This window comes from Aedes aegypti, chromosome 1, assembly GCF_002204515.2.
Source record: "Aedes aegypti strain LVP_AGWG chromosome 1, AaegL5.0 Primary Assembly, whole genome shotgun sequence".
In the NCBI taxonomy this organism is placed as follows: Eukaryota; Metazoa; Arthropoda; class Insecta; order Diptera; family Culicidae; genus Aedes; species Aedes aegypti.
Window position 1 is genome coordinate 203356386 of NC_035107.1, and position 24649 is coordinate 203381034.

Below are 24649 nucleotides of genomic sequence, written 5' to 3' on the forward strand. Positions count from 1 at the left end.
ACCCTCAGTGTATAGTGCAGATGATCTTCTATTTTTAGGCGATAATGGCGCCTGCTACGCCAGAATGCGGGCGAATGAGGAGAAGGGGGAGGAATTGATGATGCATTAAACTGGCTCCCACAGTAGATCGTATATACCACTGCGTCTACGCCAGTTCAAGCGAGAAGGTGTAAGGTTGGTATATTTTTTATGACAGAGAGGCTTGCTGTTTGGTTAGCCTATGTATCACGAGTAAGGAAAGGCGTGCTATAAGGATGGAAAATTGGATGCGTAAGGAGACAGTTTTTTTTTGGCCGTCTCGGGTTCTAGCAAATGCTACGAACCATAGATCAACTGTGATATATTAAGAGTGGAAGACAGAAGCAAGTGAAATATACAACTAAAAAGTAAGAGGAAAGGGATGGGCCTGGTATTGAACCCGTAACCTTCTGCTTATGAAGCAGAAGCGGTAGCCATTAAACCACCGTCTTGCTACTCGTGATTGATCAGAATATTCAAAGTTGCACAAGGAATCAAGAGATGTAGCTTGGGAGTAGCTTTCCATCTTCAATGTACACTAGACTGATGCAAATTTTGAAGTTTTTGCTCCCCTATGCTTAAACGGTGTCAATTATGATGTTAATCATTCTCCCAAAATTTTAAGTGATTTGGAAGAGATTTGGGTGTGCACACCCCATTTGAAGTTTATATGGAAGTTACTATGAAAAAGGCTCGTCACAATAATCTATGGAAATGTGAACAAACTCTTCTCTTGGAAATCTTCCCAGCTACAACTTTGCCAAAGACCACATTCTGATGAGACGTAAGAATAATTTGATATTATTGATAACAAAGTCTAACTCATGCTGAGATGATGATTCCATTACTTTCAGAGCAACACTGTATTTTTGCTGTAGAACATAGTAGCCTGGACTACTTTGATCTATTCTTCCCGCCAGGAGCTCCCCTGTTGCCTGCCAAACAGTTGGTAAAGCATGTTAAACGCAAAACCACCTTATGAATAACAATTTATCCGGACGTCCGTCAAAATGTGGTCTTCGGCAAAGTTGTAGCTGCGATAATTTCATATGAGAAGAGTTTGTTCACTTTTACATAAAATATTATGATGAACAGATAGAGAGCTGAACACCAAAGGTTGGCGTTTTCCATAGTAATCTCCATATAAACTTCAAATGTGGTGTGCACAGTGAAATTGCATCCAAATCATTTCAATCTTTGGGAGAATGTTATTTACCATAAAAGAAATCGTTTAAGCATAGGAGAGCCAAAATTTCAAATTTGCATCACTCTAATATACACTTTGATGAACTCCAAATATCAAAAAGTCAATAACGGCGCCGGCCACGTCCTTACGGTCATCAGAGAAGGGAAGGAATGTTAGTGTGACACCCATTGTTACTAGAGGCCGAAATCACCTCTGCATCTTCATGGTTGTTATGGGAAGGAGTTTTGTTGGTGGGGAGGGATCATAGCTGCATGATCAGGATTCAGCTTGATAAAGGATGCGATTCATGTAACCTTAGTTCAAAAAATCATCTATCAGTACTCTAAACACAACGTGAACATACGATAAGCCAGGTTATTTTTTTATAATGATAAACATCAGGTAATAAACGTTAACGTAAAATAGTGTACATCGACACTAACAGTGACGAACTGTTCATATTTTATTAAATCAATTCATTGAAGTAACCGTTGTCATGATAAAAATACGTTTCATACCATATTGTACATTTAAAATAAAAGCATGAAATGAGCTCACCAAATTGATCATCCATCGTTGATTAAGTAGCTGTAAGCTACTTCAATGAGCATGCTCATTTCACAAAAGCAAAAGCAAATCTAGAGAACCAAACAGCGACTCAAGCTGAAAACTTGATCGATTGGTCATCACCAGCGAGTGAGCAATTAACCAAGCCTTCAGCCCGATCCGCTATTCGGCTCCCCAGACCCACGCTCCTAAAAAATTGAGATCCGGCTTCGATGCATCTTCACTTTCTGCTTGGGCTTTAACGAAGCACTGTCCAGCAAAACGCGTGTAAACTGACTTAATTCCGCTTTAGACGCTTTCTTCAAAAAATACGGACCAGCCGAATGATACGAAAACGTGACAGAAAAACGTGACAATCTTTAGGAAAGTCTTTGATAGAATGTCTAAAAAGTCTTTAGGACTTCCCAGACTACTGCAAGTAATTCCTTAATTCCGGAAACGTCTTCAGAATCCAAATACTTGCCAAAAATACTCAAAACACCACTAGAACTCCACAGTATACCACTAGATATTAAAAGGACGACTTAGAAATCTTTCTATGAATCGCCAGATTTAGCCCAGCATCCTCAACAACTAATTAAGCATTCTTAAGATCTTGCAAGGCAATCTCAATGTCCGATAAAAATTCCCAGATTCCGCTCAGTATCCTCAAGAATTCTCAGAAGCCCATAATAAGAACATAGGATCCCGTTATGAATCTCTAGGACCTAGTAAAAAAAACTGCTAGACCCAGCAAGAGATCACCAGGATCTCGTAAGAGACATTTTGATTAATTTAATCCTGGATAAAAAATCCTGATATGACATGCAGCCTGAAACCTCTAGTATAGAATGTTGAATCGTTTTTTGAAAAATCGAACTTCATACAGAGTTTCTACCGAAACGAAGCTCTAAACAATTAACGCAAAAATATCAACATACACGTTCATGCAATAGAAACACTGCTAAAACACTCTTAATGGTCTTATTGAGAAAAAAGTGTAGTTTTGAATATGCTCGCATTTGTCATGGTGGAGCTATTAAACAACATTTGGAAACAGCCATTCATTTTTCAAGAAAATGACAAAGTTATGGATTATATATTGACACTTATGAAATTTACTTGCATAATTTTTTTATGAAATTCTATAAGTTAAGAGACTCGGCTTTTCGCTTCATTTTTTTCTATTATTACGGTATGCTTCTGCACACCCAATGCATTTAATTCTACTGACACTGATGAAAACTCTGTGTGAGACATATACTTTAGTTGCTTGTGCTTTGTTCAAACGAGCTGTTCCAAATTTGAAGAAAAATGGTTTTCATCAAGTGTATCACTTACCGGCAGACTCAAGTGGGCACAGTGTAAGTGTCTGAGAAAAGATGTTGGAGCTCTATATGTGATATTTAAAGATTCATGTCTTAATGAAACGTTGCAAACACATGATCATAACATAATTTTCCAATTAAACTGCAAAACATTTTTAAAATGCAAACTTTAAGAATGCAATGCACCTCACTTTAAAAATAAAACTTTCATAATAAGCACATTTTCCCTTACTGACCACTCCTACCACCGTCAGTATAGTCTTGTTTATATATCGAGGTCATCTGCGATGCCGGATTAAAATGTCTACCATCTCTACCATCCGAGCACTACTACCGTTTCGGGACGTAACGTACAGTATGTTGGAAAATGGATTATTGTTATTTTTATTACACAAAGTCTAAATAAAATAACATTACGTTCCTATACATACACATCCAAGTTTCCACAGTAGCAGTTAAGCGTTTATCCTTCCATGCCTCGATTTCGGTGGTTCACAATCCCGTCGTCAACGTCGTCGTCCTAAGAATCCTTTCGTCGCCCTCCGTTGGAACGGAGCGGAATGGAAGGAACATTTATATAAACAAAAAGTTGGTCCGAAAAAAATACACTCGCTCGGGAATATCTATTTACAAAGCACTTGAGTTGAAATGCCAAGTTTCATCAACAAACTAATATAGCAAGAAAGGAACCAGAAACGTTACTGCTCGGCTCTCGAACCACCGCACAGTGGTTGCATACCATGTAAATGTTGGCCAACAGTACAAAACTTGCTCAAATCGTTCATCCATTGACAAAACATAATATTTTTTTGCAAAGAAAAATCGCCAGAGGACACCCATTGTCCTCTATAAAAATTGTTAACACAAATATTGATAGGTATTTCTACGATGAACAACATTGTCGAAGACCGCAAAGCAATCCGATGCTTGTGGTTACGCAAAGACTATTCGGAAATTTTGCCCAGTTTTGTTATAATTGTTATTCTTTTACGTGGTTACCAACGTCGCATTGCCATTAGGTTTTCATTGAATAGCTTTTTTTACAAGTTTTAGATTGTTTCGTGGTCTTTGGCAACATGGTTCATCGTAAAAATACCTATCGAGATATGTGTTCGAAATTATTATAAAGGTCAATGGACGACCTCTGGAGATTTTTCTTTGCAAAAGTAAATTTTCCCTTGCCAAATCCCATACAAACTTTGAACGGCTGGCGCTAAAATATAGTTTCAGTTTTTCTTAGCAGCTTGCATAATGTGAAAAGTCGAAATATGTACAAGTTCACCTAGAAAATTAGGGGATTACCGTAATCCGGGGTATCATTGATCAGCGGGGTAACATTGATCGGAATGACCCATCTCCTAAAAAGTTCGTATCGCCATTTATTGATGGAACATTTCCAAATCATGAATGGAGCTTCTCTTTTTTTTATTCATAAGCTAATGAAAGTGAAGAATTTTGCGTAAATTCCGTTTACCTTTTGCGTAAATTTGTCAACTTTTCGAAACAATTATTTCAATGGGTAGGGATGATACTACCGAATATTCATGTATCACACAAGTTCTGCTAACGATATGAGCAAGGAAAGTGTGGTTATTACTAAAAATGGCATCGCCGAAAACGATTCCGTTGTCAAAACTTTCATAAGTATGCTCAATTAGGCAACATTAACGAATTACTGTAAAGAATATAGAATTCCCTTAGGAAATTGCATACCTTTGGGCGTATTCCGTGATTCGAGGTGTTTTTAATTTCAAAATAACTCAAAAAGTAAATGACTTGTAAGCGTTTGGCCTTCATATTTGGCTTCGGGGGCCATGATTTGAGTAAGTAATGACATTTTCAATATTACCGAACATTGTTCACATAGGTGATCAATGTTACCCCAAATCAGCTTAATCAAAAAATCACTTGAAACATTTTTTTATACATGTTTAAATCTTTCAAAAAAGAAAATGCTGTATATAGTCTCGAGCTATGGGTGGCAGTACTTGTTTTAAAAATATAAAATTTGCAACATTTGCATTTTCAAACAAAATATTTGAGAAATATTCAAAAAAAATGATCAATGTTACCCCGGATTACGGTACCTAGAAGAAAGAAAGCAAGAAAAAATATCAGAGAGAATTCGCATATTTCGTTTATTTACTTTGGTCAACTTTGGACCACTGTGCACCGGGAGGGATGGATGGATACAGAGGGAGTCCGTGCCAGCGTTCAGAGATGCGACACACGCGACCATATTGGCTGGTATTGGTCGATAAATGGTTGAGTCCTACCATGACTATAGGATACAGACACCACATCAAATGCAATACAAAAGCGACACAATAATGGCACAACGTTCTATTCCATCGTTGGGTCCGTCCCATGGATGTCCGTGTGTCCATTTGCCGACTATCTACCGCTTCAATATTATTGGTTCTCTTAGTCATGGTCCTAGAGACACTCTCGGGGAGTGAGGATGAATCTATTTAAATTGTATTGTATTAGCCTTCTCTTGCGATGACCGTCTCTAACACATTCCTTTTGGTATTTTCCATTTCAGGTTTTCGAGCTGGAGCGAAGATTTAAGCAACAAAAGTACCTGTCAGCGCCCGAACGGGAACACCTAGCCAGTATAATAAGCCTCACACCCACCCAAGTAAGTTTAGGAATTGGTTTCTGGTTAGATTTATCGTTAAGCTAAGACAGTGACTTTTCGTAGAGAGATTTTGATGACAATAACTAACTAGGAATATATTACTAGATTAATCAGGGATTGAATTCTGCGAAGATTGAGAGCATCTCTCACTTATTGCTCTCTATAACAATCATGATCACCAGCACATCATGAGAGCTTGTTTAAGAAAGCTTAGGAAAAATATTTTAAAAAGGTATTTGGTTTGCCCAACATGCATTGTCGCCAAATTAATGCTTCAAATAAATATATTGTGATAAAAATATCGGAACTGGGCAGAAACCATTCATTAGCATACAAAATCGTGACGGCCATTATAGGCTACTATTGTCGAATTCGTTTTTGAACCTAGGTTGGGACTGGCGTAAACCGTTCCGAATCACAGCCTCAACCCCAACCCGATTCAGGTTCGACCGAACTACAATTTACTTGACGTTGGTTTGATCACCGATCCAGTTCCTAAAAACGAAAACGACATATCAGTGCTGATAAATATCATGAATATCACGTGACTTTGATATTAGAATATTGCAAATGTCATCCTTCCCCGTGGAAAATGTAACCGGAATATAATTTTCCCTGTGACCATTTTCCAAAGACTATCGGTTCGTCATACTTCCGAATACTCTATTACACATGGAAATGTGCTAGTAACATTTTTTTTTTCTAAAAATTTGACATTTCACAGCACTGGCTACTATAACCACTTTTGGCGGCAATTTAATCTAAATTGGTCAATCATATGATATCTCATGAGAGAGATCTATTTGGGAACACGCTGCCTAAGTTTTTTTTGTAAAATGAATGACGTTTAAATAAATGTAGCTCTGTAAAGTTCTACGTCATAGAAAATTGTAGTGATCCGTTAATTTCGTGGATAAACTTCATCTGATATAATGAACGATAAAATTTTATTGATGAATTACACCCTTAGGTTTCCCATAGAATAGAACGGTTTCATTTACAATAACATGGAGTCGTGCATTGAAGCGCGTGGTGCAAATTAGCGACGCTATAATTTATTTGACAGCTCATTTGAGTGGTGACATACGCCTTCATTCAGTGCGCTCAGCATCGGTTTCCCATCCCGAAAACCAGAAAAGGCCGAACGCTGCTCGTACACTGTGATATTTAGAGGTTCTACAATAGCCGCGCCGACAAATAACCGCTAAACAAAACAAACAATAGCCAAACCACCGCCCACCAAACGACAACAATGATATAATCACTCCTATGCTTTCGTGGCATGGCAACGACCACGATACGAAACGAGACGACGACGACGACGACGATTAGAATCGATTAAAACGCATTCAGGAGAGCAATGGGTTTTGCTTGTCAACGCCAGTCCCAGGCAGCAGTGTGTTGGGAAAATAATTACGCTGGAGGCATTCGTTGTCACCAACGTTCGACGCCTACGAGGGGATGATGAAATATAATGCACCTTTAGAGTTAATGAATTCAACCATTAAAATTGCGTACAATTTACGAAAAAGGCCTTGGATGCCATTGGTTAAAAAAAAAACTCTCGCGTTGAGTGTCATACAGGCGTATTTGCAGTGATCGATTTCTCTCCGTCGATTTTCTCTTTGCATTATTAAGCGAAATTCAATAGGTCTTCGAAACATTTTACGGTGCAGTACGATAAAGGATGATGAGTACTTTCTACTTTGTCAAAAATAGCAGTCGAAAGCAGTCGCTCGGCTAAATAATTAACTAAAGAGAAAATCGATGAAGAGAAACCGATCACTGCAGTTACGCCCTTATGATACTGAACGCGAGAACTGATAATACCGTTTGTTCTTTACGCCGAACCTGAGTGTGCTTCCAACATTTGAACACATTAGGTACCGTAATTTCGGGTGAAATTGATCATTTTCACGGTTTTTCTTGTCCGTTTTCTATAACGTTGACAATGCCAAACAATTGAATGCAGGAAAACAAGTACGAAGGTAAGTCTCATTGACTCATGTACCGAAACTTTCTAACAAATGTCATTTTAGTGCTAAGAAATATCTTTAAAATAGAGAAACTTTAAAGTAGATGGAGTACCGTGTATCTATTTGAGATTCTGCTCAGAGGATTCGAACATTCATTAAAGAGGGGATCTTTAAAATGAAAAATCGGAGAATCTCATTTTGGGGTGAAATTAATCACTTGTCAACGCGATTATTGTTAGTTTTCAAACCAAATTTGAGGTCCCTGAATCCGAATATGCATGCTAAATTATAACCAAAACAATAATTATAGAAATAATGAATACCGTAAAATCGGGTGTAATTGATCAGAAGGGTGAAATTGATCATCGTATCACACGATTTTCTTTATTTGTAATGGAGCACAAATATCAATGTAAGCTGCAGTAAATGAACGTTGCTTGTCGTAACTATTGTCCAATTGTGTGTTGTGAAGTTTTTTGCGTTAAAGAATGTTTAGTACTATGAAAATAACGTAAAATTTTAAAATCATGCACGATGCAGTATTGACGAATACCTATGAACTTCTATTTATAAGCAAGGATTTGAACAAGGTATAAACCTGAAAGTTTGTGAGGGTGCTTGAGATATATCCCTAAATCAGATTTCATTACCAAAACTCGTACCATTTAGCTCATATGATTGAAATAATTGAATTTCTGTTAGATATCATTGAATTCCTTAATAAATTGCATACATTTAGGCGTTTTCGGCGTAATTCTTGAAATTTAACTATTCGTTATTTATATAAATATTGCATTGTTAAGAATTTGACAAGCATGTTTGGATTCAGGGAGCTCAAAATTATCATATAGAGTTGTTTTGGAAACTTACAATAATGGCATTGACTAGTGATCAATTTCACCCCGAAATGAGATTCTCTGATTTTTTATTTTCGAGGAATTTGTTAACACTAAAATGACATTTGTTAGAAAATTTCGGTACATAAGTCGATTTGGCTCACCTTCGTACTTGTTTTCCTGCATTTAGTTGTTTGGCATTGTTAACATTATAGAAAACAGACTAGAAAAACCGTGAAAAATGATCAATTTCACCCGAAATTACGGTAGTTGAATTTCAAGAATTACGCGAAAAACGCCTAAATGTAAGCAAGTTCTTAAGGAATTTCTTGATATCTAACAGAAATTCAAATATTTCCACCGAATGACCATATTGGTACGAGTTTTAGTTATGAAATCTGGTTTGGGGATATATCTCAAGCATCCTCACAAACATTCAGGTTTATACCATGTTCAAATCTTAGTTTAGAACTAGAAGTTTATGAATGTTTGTCAATACTGTACCGCACATGATTTTGGAATTTTACATTATTTTCATAGAAATGAACATTCCTTAACGCAAAAAACTTAACAACACAAAATTCAACAATAGTTACGACAAACAACGTTCATTTACTGATATTTGTGCTCCATTAGGAAGAAATAAAATCGAGTGACACGGTGATCAATTTAACCCTTCTGATCAATTTCACCCGAATTTACGGTACATTCTTCTTGCATCCTGCCTTTTCTTTCTACACTTACACTTCCAAGAGATTTTTTAGAAATTCTTCTAAATTCTTCTAAATTCTTCCATTTAAAATTCTTCTAAACTTTACGTTAGGCTAAACTCTCTCAGAGCGTCCTGTACATTGCGAAAGATTCTCCAAGATATTCTGTACCAGATTTTTCCAATTATTTTTCAAAGAATTCAAAAAAAAATCTAAACTTTCCTAAAGCGAATTTGAGGCTATCCTAAGATTTGTTTTTAAATAGATCTGGGATTTTTACTAGATGCTAGCCAAATTTCATGTGTGAATTAACTTTTTCGAGGGATTTTATCCAGTATTTTTTCCTACAATTCCTTCACAGGTTTATAATGAATTTCTCCAAGAATTATTTCAGAAAATCCTGTCTCTGAAAAACTGCAAAGATTGGCTCTCCTAGCTGTATCCTGACAGATAGGTATACACACTAAGTTTTTGATTTATCTTTCAGCAAAAATGAATTGCTGAAACAACTCCAGTAAATCATATTTTTCTGATATTTCAGCAATGTCTATGTGTTAACTGCATATCCAGTAATTTTGCAAGCATTGCGCTTGGTAATTTCCAAGCAAGCGATTCGTTTGTTTTGCGTTGCGTCCGAAGTAAACAGTTTTTTTTTTGTTCGTTTATTCTAAGCTGCGGGTTCGTTTTTGGCATCGCCGAAATGGTAGGTTGGTTTTATGTTCGCGTTTTGTTGGGCAACTTCTTGTTCAACAGTCGAGAAAGGAATATCAACTGGTGAGCTCGTTTCATGCTTTAGTTTCTAATAAGGTTAATATTATTATTGAAACAGCGAAGCGGATACTAAATTTGTGTAACAGTGAATAGTCGGTTATTGTTAGAATAAACGTTATATCAAGTTTTGCCTAATGTTCAAATGGTTAGTTTTGTTTTATTTTAAAAACTACAAAATCTTTGAATGATTTGATACTTGAATTGTCAACTTTTGCTAAGGAGCTCGATAGATTACTTTTTAAATTGAGGCATTGTTGTTTACATAAGTTTTTATTCTGGATTATTTTAAGGGCTCTTATATTTAAGTAGGGGCCCAGATAGCTGTAGCGGTAAACGCCCAGCTATTCAGCAAGACCAAACTGAGGGTCGTGGGTTCGAATCCCACCGGTCGAGGATCTTTTCGGGCTGGAAATTTTCTCGACTTCCCAGGGCATAGAGTATCTTCGTACCTGCCACACGATATACACATGCAAAAATGGTCATTGGCATAGTAAGCTCTCAGTTAATAACTGTGGAAGTGCTCATAAGAACACTAAGCTGAGAAGCAGGCTCTGTTCCAGTGGGGACGTAACGCCAGAAAGAAGAAGAAGAAAAATATTTAAGCATGTCAATTACCAAGAGGAATCCTATTATTCAACCCTTTTCCATTTTCCAAGCGTTTAGTGTTTTCTAGTGGAAGTACAGAGGACTCAACGACAATACACTTATCTTTTGCCACAAATATTTTGCGTGCCTTTTCAAACCACAATCACTATCACTGAGCTAGCAGGAGGATGTGTCGGAACCAGATTGTAAAGTTCGTAGATCGTTCAAAATTGAACACGCGATGCAGGCCTGATAGCTAGTCACTGTTCAGTGACTTGGTCACTTTTTTCGACCTGGTCACAAAGAAATCACTATTTCCAACAAAAAAACAACTAAAGCCACTTTTTCCAGAAAATATAGTCACTAGAGTCACTGAGGCCTTCCTTAGCCGAGTGGTTAGAGTTCGCGTAATGGTACAGAAATTCCAATGTCGGCTTGATTCCTGACAGACTTGCAGAGTTTCTTAAGATGAATTTCTGAAGAGATTTTCGGCCTGCCTTTTGAAGGAAGATCAATAAAAGTCTATCAAAAATATTTTTTCAAATTTTTCAGAGAATTTGCATATTATAATTTATTAAGAAACTAGTTAAAAAAATATCAGCAAATGAATTCATGAATTTAGCAATTAGGTTATTGTCTGCTATGTATTTACAAAACATTTATGATTTATGCAAATATCATCGTTTCAGACGACACTCGATTGATAGATGAATGATGTGATGTGTGTCGAAAGAGTTAATTTCAATAATCTATTGCTGAATTTACATCATGAACAATTTCAGCAAAATTCTGTGGTTTACATCGAAATAAAATTAGTGTGCACAATGTCCCATTTTCCCCTACTATGGGCTTCGAATCACGAAATTGGTGTGGTTTTGTTTACGTTTAAATATTGCACGCGTTATTATTTCCAACAATGGAGGGATAACTGTCAATCCCACCCTACCGTCTTCCGCCACCAACTGGATTTCAGCAGAGTTTTTCCTGTTTTTCAGTGGTGCGTCGTCGAGTAGTACGGTGGTTTCCTCGTTTTCCTTTGCGGAATTCGACAATTCCTGCCAGACTGAATGGAGGGAAAATCAACACAACCTACACGTGTCCGTGTGTGATTGTGATGTCTTTTATTCGATGGCATCTGCTGTTGTTGTTGATGGCGATATTTGTGGGAGGGCGGGAGGTTGAGGAAAATAACATACGCTTCTGTTTGGCATCAAGCATGTCCGCGTCAAATTTTATGCCAACGCTTCCGTGCCACGAGGAAACGTTTGCTGTTTGGATAGTCGCTCTCGAGATGAAAACCAGGCGAGAAAGGTCAATTCCTCCCGGGCAGGGAGGTTGTAGGTACCGTACACTGGAGGCAAATTGATTACTTTTACAACGTTTTGTTATGTTATCCTTAGGAATTCAAATATTGTAATATTATTCAGTACTTAATTGATTTGTATCCGTTTACTTAACCAATTTCTTTTTAAATATGGTCAACTCCCATACTCAATATTTCATATATCGATATCGAGTAAACCATAGTAAAAGTTGGTTTCATGGCTACCTCGATGGTCCCTAGGATCCCAGTTGCACTGGTTTTGTGTTCTGTATCTCGATATCCTCCTAACTTAATGGTCTTTTCAATATCGAGTTATGCAGACTTGACTGTAATATTTGACATTACATGAAATGAAATATTTAAAATTAAAAATCATAGACTTGGACGAAATTGTTCAAAATATATCAAAACGGTTTTAAAATAAATAAATAGTTAAGCTACCACGATATGCCTCCCGGATGAGCTGCAGTCCTTCCTTCCAAAAATTGTAACCGAGTTGCAACGAGTACCCTGGCTTTATCCTTTACTAATTTTGGTATGAAAAAGTGAATGGTTTGTAAATAGTACAAAAAAAATGATTTCGTCTCCGTAAAGCGTTAAACGCAATTGAGCCTCAAATAAATGAACTAGTCAAAAAAAAGAGATATCTCCCTATCTAGTAAATCCTGAATCTGAAAATTTTGACGAAATTTCTACAACTTGTGTAGGCGTAGGGTAAACGCTTCATCAGTAGAGGCCTCAATGTAGGAAATTTACTTCGGAATAAGCAGGTTTTTAGATAATACTAGATTTTATGAGCGAAATACTATGCTTGTATTATCTAGTTTTCAAAATTAGTTCAGATATTCACACTTAAATACACAAAACATTTCAAACACTCAATGTTTGCATGTAAGCTTAGCACCAGCGGATTTTTCAGTACCGATATTTTATAAAATGTTTCTCAAAAACTTTAATAACTGTGAATAATTCTTTGATAAACTAACCTTTAAAACATTCTTGATAATCATCAAAAGACACCTATAAACGAGAAAGCATGGAATATCTGTGATACCAACAAAACATTCAGCATCTTGTTAAGGAAATTGTGATTGGAACCGATTTGATCAAATACTCCCCAGCATTCAATTTGACCCCGGACAACGGTACCTACATGCGACCGATACGACGAGAGGGAAAAACTTTAAATTGGAAAACATTTTCGGTGAATCGGATTTGAATGGGACAAAGGCAGGGACAGCTAGGGAAATAAAAATATAGACAGGAAGTGAGACGGAATAATTTTTGTGAGCTGAATAGGACGATATGACATCACAATAAGTGGTAGAAGATTGAGGAACGGGAACGGTAAATATGGAATGAAAGGATTACGAATCAATTTTCCTGGGTTTAGTAGTTTATATGTGATGTGATTTTTTATGAAATGTATTCCAAAATAAAAAAAGAACATCAGTATAACATTTCTTAACTTGCTTGCTTGCTTGTTCTCCCTTAATGCAGTTTATTTTCACCGAAAATTCTGGCAAATCTTCAATATAAAACTGTACATAGTTTTAAATAGAGCAATAAGTTTCTAAAAAGAGATTTATCGTCTTAATCATAAATTAAGATTTGCCATTTCATATTTGCATAAAATGTGATTTTTGAGACATTTTTGGGAAATTAATTGACTTATTGTACAGTCGGCTATCCACATCTGGATGTTCTACATCTCGATATCTCTCCATATGTCGATGATTTTTTCAGTCCCTTCATTCTGCCTACATTTTCACTCTCCATATCTCGATATCCTCCTTAACTCGACATCTCCCTATCTCGATGTGAATTCAATTCCCGATTTTATATCCGTATGTCGATATGCCCATTATCAAAGGTTACTAGACTAAATTTAAGGGATTCACAACAATTCGCACAACAAAATTACGTCTGTTTGTTTTCAATTTTGCTGGTAACGGAGTGACTTTCAATCTAGTATTCATTTAAAATTTGTTCTATGTCTCGATCTCTCCCTATCTCGATGGTCCCTTCGATATCGAGATGTGGAGAGTCGACTGTATACAGAATTTCTACGAGAAACAAAGGAAAAATGTTAATTTTGTAATGAATTATACATTGTACATTTAATAAAATATAGAAAAACAATCAAAATTCCAACGAAAGCTTCCAGAAATCGTAGGGTAACCAATATATTATTTAAAAAGATAATTTTATATACCCTGGGCCATTTTCTAAAAAAAAATCCACTTTAAATGAAAAACTTAACTCAATTTATTAGTCATTTGAAACGATAGACTTGTATCTTTATCAAAATTATATATGATCGATGTTCAGACAAACCGGACTACTTGATGTACCTTGCAAAGAACTCAAATATTTCTGATCCTTCTGATGTTTTTTTGATACAGATGTTTTATCAAATTGGTAGATATCAATTTAGCGGCAAATAATGCTAATATTTTGTCATTCCGAATGCTTGGAGTACGTTATATTGAAGTCATTAGATAGCACTTGGTTCAGTCTGACTAAACACCGACCATAAGTAAAAAATAAAAGGAGTTTGTTCAAAATATCACTTTATTCAATTTTTGTTATTGAACTAACATGTTGTTGAAAATTTTTCTTGATAAAATTAAATAAGGCAGGGTCCATTTATTTCCCAATGCTAAAATTGATTTTTGTTGCCATAACAAACTGCCCTCACCCCGTCCCGTAACGCTTTTTATAAGAACATTTTTTTTTGTAAGCCGTAACGCTTGATCCTATTTTCCTCTCCCCCTAGAGCGTTACGTAATTTGTGGACGGCGCCTAAGCCATAAGGTTAGGAATATGTTTTATTTTGATAGGCTTCATTATTATGACAATCTTTGACCCAAAATGATTTACCGACAAATGGGAGGAATTTCGTGTCGGTCTTAGAAGATCTGTTGTAAATTATCGATGAATGAAGTAATTTTCCATTTTTCAACTCAAACTAGTAATAAAATAGCGTTCAATTCGTAACTGAAATCAGTTGCGGTATGAGCTCTTTACGATAGGAGACGACGTTGCTCCGCAGCTTGAAGCGCCCATCTATCGAATAGGGAGTCGTGGGTTCGATCCCCACCGGAGCACGTGGTTTCTATTCGCAGTTTCTATTTCAATTTGTACATTTAAACTTTCAATTAAACATGTAAACTTCATGAAAAAATATTTCAATTTAAACATGTAAACTTTTAAACTCAACTTATACCTTATAACAGCAGTGTCGATTGTGCGATATTTGCCAGAATACCGTTCGTCAAATACTATAACCAGAATTATGTTTCTTCCCGGTTTTGATTGATTAATGTGTACTAAAACATCCCAGAATCCAAAGATACATAAACAAAAATCTCACAAAAGATGTGTAACAGTGTAATATTGTCTTCGTTCTGTGCAATAGCAAAAAGCTTAAAATAAGAAAAGCGAGATTACTGGCTTACTATTAGTTCAATTTAGTGCTCATGAAGTTGAGAAGCTAAACACTTATTGCCAAGAATGTCGAAGGCAATGAAACTCGGAAGAACCGCCTGTCAAATAAAGAAGAGTGCTTATCGGATGACCACCTTGAAATGTTACGGTTATAGTTATTTAAATAAGATTTATTGCATATCATTGCATATCTCTACTTGATATGGTTTGAGACAAGCAAGAATTTTACATTCCTTAAAAATAGGAGGTTCTTATAAATTTTACAACTGTATTATTTGATTGTTCTACTTTTCCCCGAACGCCAGTTCCCTGAGAGACCCTTTCCCCAAATGTCATTTCCCCGAATGACGTGTTTCCCCACAAAGTAATACATTTCAAAAAGATACAACAAAAATTTTCAGTGACAAGGTGGCGAACTAGGAAGAACAGTAAGCAGTCAAAAGAAAGGGTCATTCGGTCATTTTCTAAAAAAAAAGATATTGCCAAAAATGATCGAAAATAGTGAATCTTAAAAGAACCGTCAATTATATAAAGAAAGGTACATTTGGGGAAATGAGATATTTGGAGAAACGCGGTATACGGGGAACTGGCGTTCGGGGAAACGACATTTGGAGACTCGAAATTCTTGGAAAAGAACCATAACCGTTTTATTTTCCTGAAAAATCCTTATAGTTGTTATATTAAATGTAACTTTGGTTTGTGAGTGGAAACATTAATAACTTTATTGAACAGATGGCAGACATAGTAGCAACGTATATAATTTATGAACTAGTCCTTGAATGCAATAAAACTTTATATAACAACTTATGATGAGAAGAAGGGAGAATCTTGTGAAATCTTTCAAACCACCATTCCCAGTACAATTATTTAAAATTAAAATATTACTCATTACCCGACATGCTGAATCCAACTTTTAACGCTTGCTTACTATAAACTTTAAATCACTCCTTGCTGACATTTCTTGCCAACACTATAATTTGTATGGTTGGATCTAAGTAAGCTTTTTTAAAGTTGAAATTTTTCTGTGTACATAAAAGCAATGTAAAAAAAATGCAGTTTCGGTTTTAGCAAATGGATATCTATAAATTTTAAATTCCATATTTTATACTAATGCTTTGATTATTTCAGATTAAAAAACATAATTTGCAGTGTTAATGGTTCGGATTGTTGTTGGAGAGAAAAACTGGCATTACCAACAGTGTTGTGAAGTTAAAATAAATATGGAAATGATTCATCCATTGATCCATACCATTTTATTTTATTTCAGGATCCTCAAAAACAGCCCAAGGAACGGCCATGGCGGTTACACCACACCATCATGGTCATAGTTTTATGAATTTTGCTGTTATTTTGGTACTCTCACTAAATCGTACCGACAGAACGAGAAAATTAACTTGGACAAAGCCACTTATGTTTGAATGTTATGAATGTTTAATTATGCGTGATGTATTTATGATGATGGACATGGATGGACATGGACATTAAGGTGATTATAAAACGAAGCCAAACTTCGAATTTTCAAGTGCACAAGACTGGAGAATTTGACAACAGTTCACGTTGAAAACCAATCAAATTGCATGCTTGCTGGTGGCGACCAATGGGATAAATTTTCAACGCAGAGTGCTGTTTGGTTCTCAAGTCTTGTGCTCTTGAAAATTTGAGGTGTGGCTTCGTTCTATAATCACCTTAAATGCGTAGACATTGACGAGTACAAATTTAAGAACATCAGAAAAGCCGATCTTACTTCTTTCAATTTTGTTCCAATTATCACGGGTTTGGTGTAAAAAATTTTCCCATTTCTAGATTTTTGGTCCTACGGTGCCTAAAACGATAAAATAAGAATTACTTACTGATAAGTTTTTAACAAGCTGCTAGAAATGGTGGCCGATAATAAATACAGTGAAAATTTAAATTTCAATATACAATAAACAATCTAACAACCTACTAAGATCAAATAATAAAAGCTGTAGACAATAAGTGCCAAAATCGAATCACCCCCTGCAGTTTCATAGCTAGCGTTAAAAGCTGGATAATAAATTTATACATCATTAATCAGTACCTTTCATTCATAATGGAACCAAAAGACCCTGTACTTTTTTGAATCTACCAAAATATTCTCAATAAATTAAATTAATCGAAGTTAAATCTCTGGCCGAAACTGGTTCCGTTGGCCTATATTGACCAACGGGATTTTCAAAGTGAAAAAATGGTTATAGCTCAGTTTTGATATTTTACACACATAATATGGATTGAAAGCTTGCATTTGCATATTTGTAGTATAAATACGGCTTTCCATTTAATTTTTATTGACATTTTCTCTTATGCTGGCCAAAACCGGTGCTTTTACCCTACCCCGCCTTCCCCTGTACATAATTTGGTGCAGGGAAGCAGACCGTTTCATGACATGGTGTGATAAAAAACAATCTATCAAGATGGAAAATTAAAAATAAAACATTTTTTGCCATGTTGTGAAAGCTCACTTAATGGCATAGGATATCATATAGAGATGAGTACCATAATCTGGGGTAACATTGATCGTTTTTCGGATATTTCTTAAAAAAAATCATTTGAGATGCATATGTTGCAATTTTTATATTTTTAAAACAAGTACTGATACCCAATGCTAGAGTCTATACTAAGGGCCCTATTTTATAAGTCGAGTCGATCAAAATGACTCGACTGGAGTCACTGTCGACCAACAAATTCGCTCGACACGGCTCTGTCCCTCGAGCTTTTCAACATTTATCACTCTATGTGACTGGATTACTATGGCAGTTGGCTTGTGACATCTGAAATATGCATGCTTACTTTGATCAACAGTGATTACAGACGAGTCACTAAAAAAAATGTTTTTTGAAAGTTTAAAGCACGATTAAAAAAATGTTTGAAGTGATTTTTTTATTTAGCTGATATGAGATAACATTGATCACCCAGGAAAACAACGTTCGGTATTATTGAAAACATCATTACTTAATAAAATCATGGTCCCTGGAGCTGAATATGAAGGCCAAACTCTTACAAGTCATATACTTTTTGAGTTATTTTAAAATAAGAAACACCTTGAATTACGGAATACGCCTAAATGTAGGCAATTTCCTAAGGAGATTCTGCATTCTTTATAGTAATTTGTGAATCATCTTTAACTAATCATATATATGAAAGTTTTGACAACGGAATTGTTTTCAGCGATGCCATTTTAAGAAACAATCGCATTTCTCTTGCTTATATCACTTTCAAAGCTTATGTGAGAGATGATTCTTGGATTGTGTCGTCCATAATCATAAAAATCATTGTTTCCAAAAGTTGGAAAATTTACGCATGAACACAACTCAATTTTCGCCAAAACCTCAATGTTTATTAGCTCATTTATAAAAAGAAGAGTATTTATGCATTGAAAATATTTCATCGATAAACGAAGATTCGAACTTTTTACGAAGAGGGTCATTGCGATCATTGTTACCCCGCTGATCAATGATACCCCGGATTACGGTACATATAACATTTATTTGAGTTTTTTTTACCGTTGGGTAGTGATTAATCATACAACAACAAACAGTTGCGCCATGAACAAGTATTGCATAATGAGTTATTACTCAACTCCACTAAGCTGAGACGCAGACTCTGCCCCATTAGGAACGTAACGCTAGGAAAAAGAAGGTTTGATTTTGAGTTTAAAAAGAACCTACTCTCGATGTTTGAAAACGGGTTTGTTTTCATTGTCCAAATGCGATGGAAAATAGATTACGGAAAATTATAGTACAGCACATTTATTCGACAGCTCGTTAATAACAATTTTATGTACCACTCAGTCACTTATCCACTTCTATTCACCACACAAAATCACTAACTGGTCATGCCGAATGTGTGTTTATCATGATCAGGTAACGAGAAGGGTTGAGGAGCATAGGCATACAAATTCAAACAAACCTCTACAATAAATTCGAGTGCGGTCTATTCTAAACAATTGCTTTTTATTTGTATCTGCGCCTACTGCTGCACGGCGTTCTGTTGTGAGCACGGTGTAATTGCCATTTGGGACCTGTCCGGCCGATGTAATTTCAGTGGGGCTTATTTTTCTAAATCAAAAATGCAGATCAAATTGAATTAAAAACAATTTTCAGCTTCTGCGATGGAGTGGGAGTTTGGCGCATGTTTTTTGAACATGTTAACGCTTCTATGCTTGCAGAGAACAGACTTTCGGCGCCCCTTTTTCTGCTACATAAAACTCGAGTGGCTTGGCGTGCACTTGATAGTTTTAAACATTGAAAAGTTTCATCCACACGCTCCACAATGACGACGAGAGGGGCCAGAGCAGTTAGTTGGGCCATTACAGGACATGGCAATTTGAATCACTAAATTGTTTTACTGGACTTTGAACATTGGAAATTCCAAAACTTTGCTCGGTCCGATGCAAGAGTTAACAAAGTGCTAAAACAACATCATTGATATTCCATTCTTTGAGACGGAAGTGACTTTAGGCTTTCCGAACTGGTGGTGAGAAAACAAAGCACCCAAGAAAATGGTGTGAGGTTTCCCCAAAAAAGAGTCAAAATTGCCCGATCCAAGTAAACGTGCCTTTTCCCATGGCTACGAGTCAGTTTTATAATCCTTTAAAATAATGAGCAAAAAGTTAAAACACAAACAATAACAGTTTACTGTCGGCTTGCTGGCGAAAAATGCTAAATTTTTGGTTGCTCTGCCTCCTACCCAACAACGACCAGTTCGATTCTACCCGAATCGCTGCTGATGGTAGGGTTCATTGAAGAATTCTCAGCTTAAGCCGTTAGCAAAATAGACAACCAATTATTTTCCTATCGGATTAGAGGGCACCTATTTTTAGAAGGCTGGAATCTGCAAGAAAACTGATCGTGCAGCAAACGAACGGGTTCAAGAAGGAAACCGGTTCCAAGCTAAGAACAACATTTGGCTGGCACTATCCGCTGGTTCGCCCTCTGAAGCAGAATAGGAAGGAAGTTGGGATTAATATCAATTAATGCCTACCAAGAACCACCATCGACTCGATAATAATGATGGTGGTCGTATAATAGCTTAATTACAGGCTTTCATTCGCTGATGAAGTTATTACTCGTCCTGAAAATGAGGTTAGGCGTAACAAAATGTGTTTGACGTTCGAGAATGCGAACACATAATAAAATCATACATAAAAAAGTGAAAACAGTTGGTGCACTTGTCGAACAAAGCAACCCGCAATTATTCCTCCCATAACAACCAGCCGCCAAGGTAGCAACATGTTTTCCATTATACCTGCTTCGGATGCTCTGGTGAACCACTAATCCTCATTACCGGTGAGGCCTTGCGAAACCTCCACACGTGAGGCGACAGGCTGAAAAAATATTACCTTTTTAATCTTAAAAAGAAAAAAAAAACTTTTGCGAGCGAAATGGAATGGAAAGAAAACACCGTGGATCGGTTCGAATATGCAGCAAAATTTTGCGCTTGATTTCCATTCCGATGTTCCCACGCAGATTATTTGAGTACCTATACGGAAAAATGAAAATATGTGAGACTATACTGCCGTGAATCGCAAACCAGTCCCATCTGTAAAAAGTAGGCATTGAAGAAATGGACTGTGAAGTTCATAAACTCATTTTCCATGCGAATATTCAAGAAATTCTTGTAGATTTAAACATGTTGGAATTTCAATGAAACTTTTACAAATTTTTACTCCGATACCTTACTGAAAAAATATGAAAATGATCAAAATCAAAACATTTTTTTTTTAATTTCTCATCGTAATAGGCTGTTTTTTATCACGCCAACCCGCCATGGAATAGCCTATTTTCCCGCATTGTCGTAAAGCGAACAATGAAAAGCGTTTGGTTATGATTCATTACGCAACGCTTTTCAGTAACGTGATTAATGTGATTGATATATCTATCATTTTTTAATGGAGTGGTCTATGAATTTTCATTCTTAGGATTTATGTAATCATCATTAACAATATGTGTAATAATCAGAACAAAATGGGCAAGTTTCGTTGGATAAACGTACGACTCGTGCTGTAAACATCTTCATTCTGCACCTTGTTACGTAAACTATCATTAAGTTACATGGTGCGAGAATCTGTAGTGAGTCTGATATGCGGTTACTTTACATTATGGGACAATCCGACTTGGTGTTTTTTCCTACTTTTACCGAACAAAAGGTGTTGTCTCATTAGCGCAGATGAAAGATTACGGCAAGGTTTGTGAAATATTGATATCATCTCAATGCAGATGGGACTGACTTGCGATTCACGGCAGTATAATCATAATTAGGTACTTCACGGCGGAATTCTATCTCTTTCGCTCTTCAACAAAACTTGAAAACAATGGTACCAGTACCTGTCAAAGCTGACAGGTATTGGCACCATTGTTTTTAAGTTTTGTTGAAGAGATAAAGATCGACGTTATGATAAAATCATTTTCGAGATGAAGTGACATTCATCTAGAACAGGTGGTCTCAAAATAGCTACCATTAATGCCATTTTTGTGTGACATAAATATACACTTCATAGCCTCTTTCAAAGTGGGCCAACTGGTCACGTTCTTATCTACAAGAGGTTTTGTGGGATGCGATGAAGGCAACGGTACCTTGACCGTGGTTTTATGAGCGTTTATTTATAGCACCCTGGAAGTAATTCGTAAAACTAAAATTGTTACTTGGGCGCTGATGGGATCGATGCCACATTATTTGTCGGAAACACAAAGCGGGATGCGCACGGAAAACTGCAAGGGCGCCGTGGACGCTGACAACAGTTATGTGGGCCCCAACTTATAGACATCAACTTATAGAAATATCAAAGAGGGGGCCTTAGCCGAGTGGTTAGAGCCCGTGGCTACAAAGCAAAGCCATGCTGAAGGTGTCTGAGTTCGATTCCCGGTCGGTCCAGGATCTTTTCGTAATGGAAATTTCCTTGACTTCCCTGGGCATAAAGTATTGTCGAACCTGCCACACGAATGCGAAAATGACAATTTTGGCAAAGAAAGCACTTAGTTAATAACTGTGGAAGTGCTCATAAGAACACTAAGCTGAGAAGTAGGCTTTGTCCCAGTGAGGACGCAATGCCAAGAAGAAGAAGAAGACGAAGAAGGATCAACGATTGGAAAGACGGATTAAGTTAGTAAGGCGTGTAGATTATAACTAGGTACTGCGAACTGAACCCCTTTTTTTCAAGCAAATCTTGAAACATGTTTTATGTGACAAATTCTCGCTGGACATAACTGAAGGACCTATGGACAAATGAGAGATTCTCTCCTCTCTCTCATTCTCTTTCGATTATTACAGTGGAATACTAAAGCTTTTGGGAAGTTTTTCACTATATTCATACAAAAAACGCAACAGAAGAGGTTATTGATTAAAGAGAAAGTAAACAAATAGAGCCTCTCAATGATTAGGTCCTTTTGAAACGTTGCACGAGAATTGTGTTTTTCGTATTAGCCCCTCAAACGTCACTTTCATTTCTCTGTTTACTAAATTTTGCTCTCTAGTCTCTTTCTGGAGAGCGTGGAGAATGCCTTCGAGCTCGCATGAATTTCACAAAGTGTGTTTACGCAACATAACCACAATCTCAAATGTTTGGCTCCGGCAATCTGGCTCCCACTTAAGGCGAAGATGAATCGCAGCCAAACCTCAAATTTTCAAGAGCACAAATCTGGAGAACCAGCGAGTGACCAATCGATTAGGTTTTCAGCTTAAACGGATGTTTGGTTCTTCAGATCCGTGCTTTTGAAAATTTGAAGTTTGGCTTCGATTCATCTTCACCTTAACAAGCATATTTAGTATGTCCGCAGTACCCAGGATTATTGTAATAACTGTCCCGACAAACAATTTATTGCTTCCAATGATAAAATAACAATTGAATTCCAATCAATATGTTATAACTATGGCGCATGATGCGAAAACAGTATTCGACAAAGTTGTTACTGTAACATATATCTAACACAGTACTAGCCCTCAGGTAATATGCAGATAACTGACCCGTTGAATGAGTTATTTAGTTTTCTCATAGTAGATCACATTAAAAATGTATTTCAGTAGTTTCTCTCAATTCAATAATCAAAACTCGACAAACCATTCTAATTTGGCTCGTCGTGCGGTATCGCCACCGCCTACTTTGTTCAGCCGTTCGATGTGTCACTGTCGAAAGCGACTAGTGGCGGCGGCGAAAAACAAAGATGGCGTCTCGAGTACAATGTGGCTGTCATAGCAATCTCGCTGCTGCCCAACTCAAAGCTCCTGTATGAAGCCATGTAGGCTGCGATCAGTGCGAGAAAGATAGAGCTGATATTTACGCTTTGATGTCTGCCTACTACGGTGTTCTTTCTTCGACTTCTGTCTGGAGAAAATGCCGCAATACTGTGTTGGGTATGAAAAAAAAAACTGTAGGAAGACAGACGTATACGAACCGTTCGGGAGTGCTTCCATGGAGACCAAATAATTAACGATAATTTGCTGATTTATCGTTTCTTTGAAGTTTAATATCATTTCCAGGCACGCTGTCGGCGGGTTTGTTGCCGCTTGTTGCGTCCATGCTTCGTTTCAGCCCGCTGAATGGATCCAATTTGAAACGAAGAGAGTCGCATTGCCATGGCGGTTCTACCAGTGGCTGAATCGGATGGTTTGTACCAAGGGAGGTACTCGTGGCGCTTTTTAGCTGCCCAACATGTTGCTGGTTCTAAAATATACATAAAAAAGGACAACAAAAATTGTCTTGAAAATATTTATTTGATTAATTTAGCAAAATTTGCTGTTTAAATCGCAATCAACGCGCTGCAGTAGTACGTGGTACGTTCTGAATTGAGAATTGGCCGGTTAAGAACAAATGAAAACAATTGTAATCCAGATTAAGGTAAGAGCTTGATTCAAACTTGAACAATGTTTAACAATGTGTTCAACTTGAGTCGAACGTTTTATCATCAAGTCCCATGAAAGCCTGACCTTGCTCATTTTTGGCAGTTTTATTATCTCAGTCAGAAAGTTTTATGTTGGCTAAAATGTCTTAAATTCAGCAGTGAAGTGCTTTTTATTAAAATATTATTAATTATTAAATTTTGAGCCCTACGAATGTTTCAAGCTCACTTTAGTATTAAGAGACAATATTTTTACAAAACTTTTTTTTTTACAAATATTAGAATACCTAATATGCTGAGAAGATCTTCTGTTACTTTCAGAGTAACAATGTGTTATGCAGTAGAACATAGTAGCCTGCATTCCTTTGATCAAATCTTCCCGCCACGATCTTCATTGTTTTTGACTGCTGAGCAATTGGTGAAACA

At 36.6% G+C, this 24649-nt stretch overlaps 1 protein-coding gene across 1 annotated transcript in view; it reads left to right on the forward strand.

Annotated features, from left to right (window-relative positions):
- Positions 1 to 24649, forward strand: part of LOC5578993 (homeobox protein Nkx-2.1) — a 137428-nt gene that overhangs the window by 65932 nt on the left and 46847 nt on the right. Inside the window, exon 4 of the mRNA XM_001664122.2 lies at positions 5624 to 5719. Coding sequence (XP_001664172.2) covers positions 5624 to 5719 — 96 coding nt within the window. The remainder of the gene's footprint in view (positions 1 to 5623; positions 5720 to 24649) is intronic.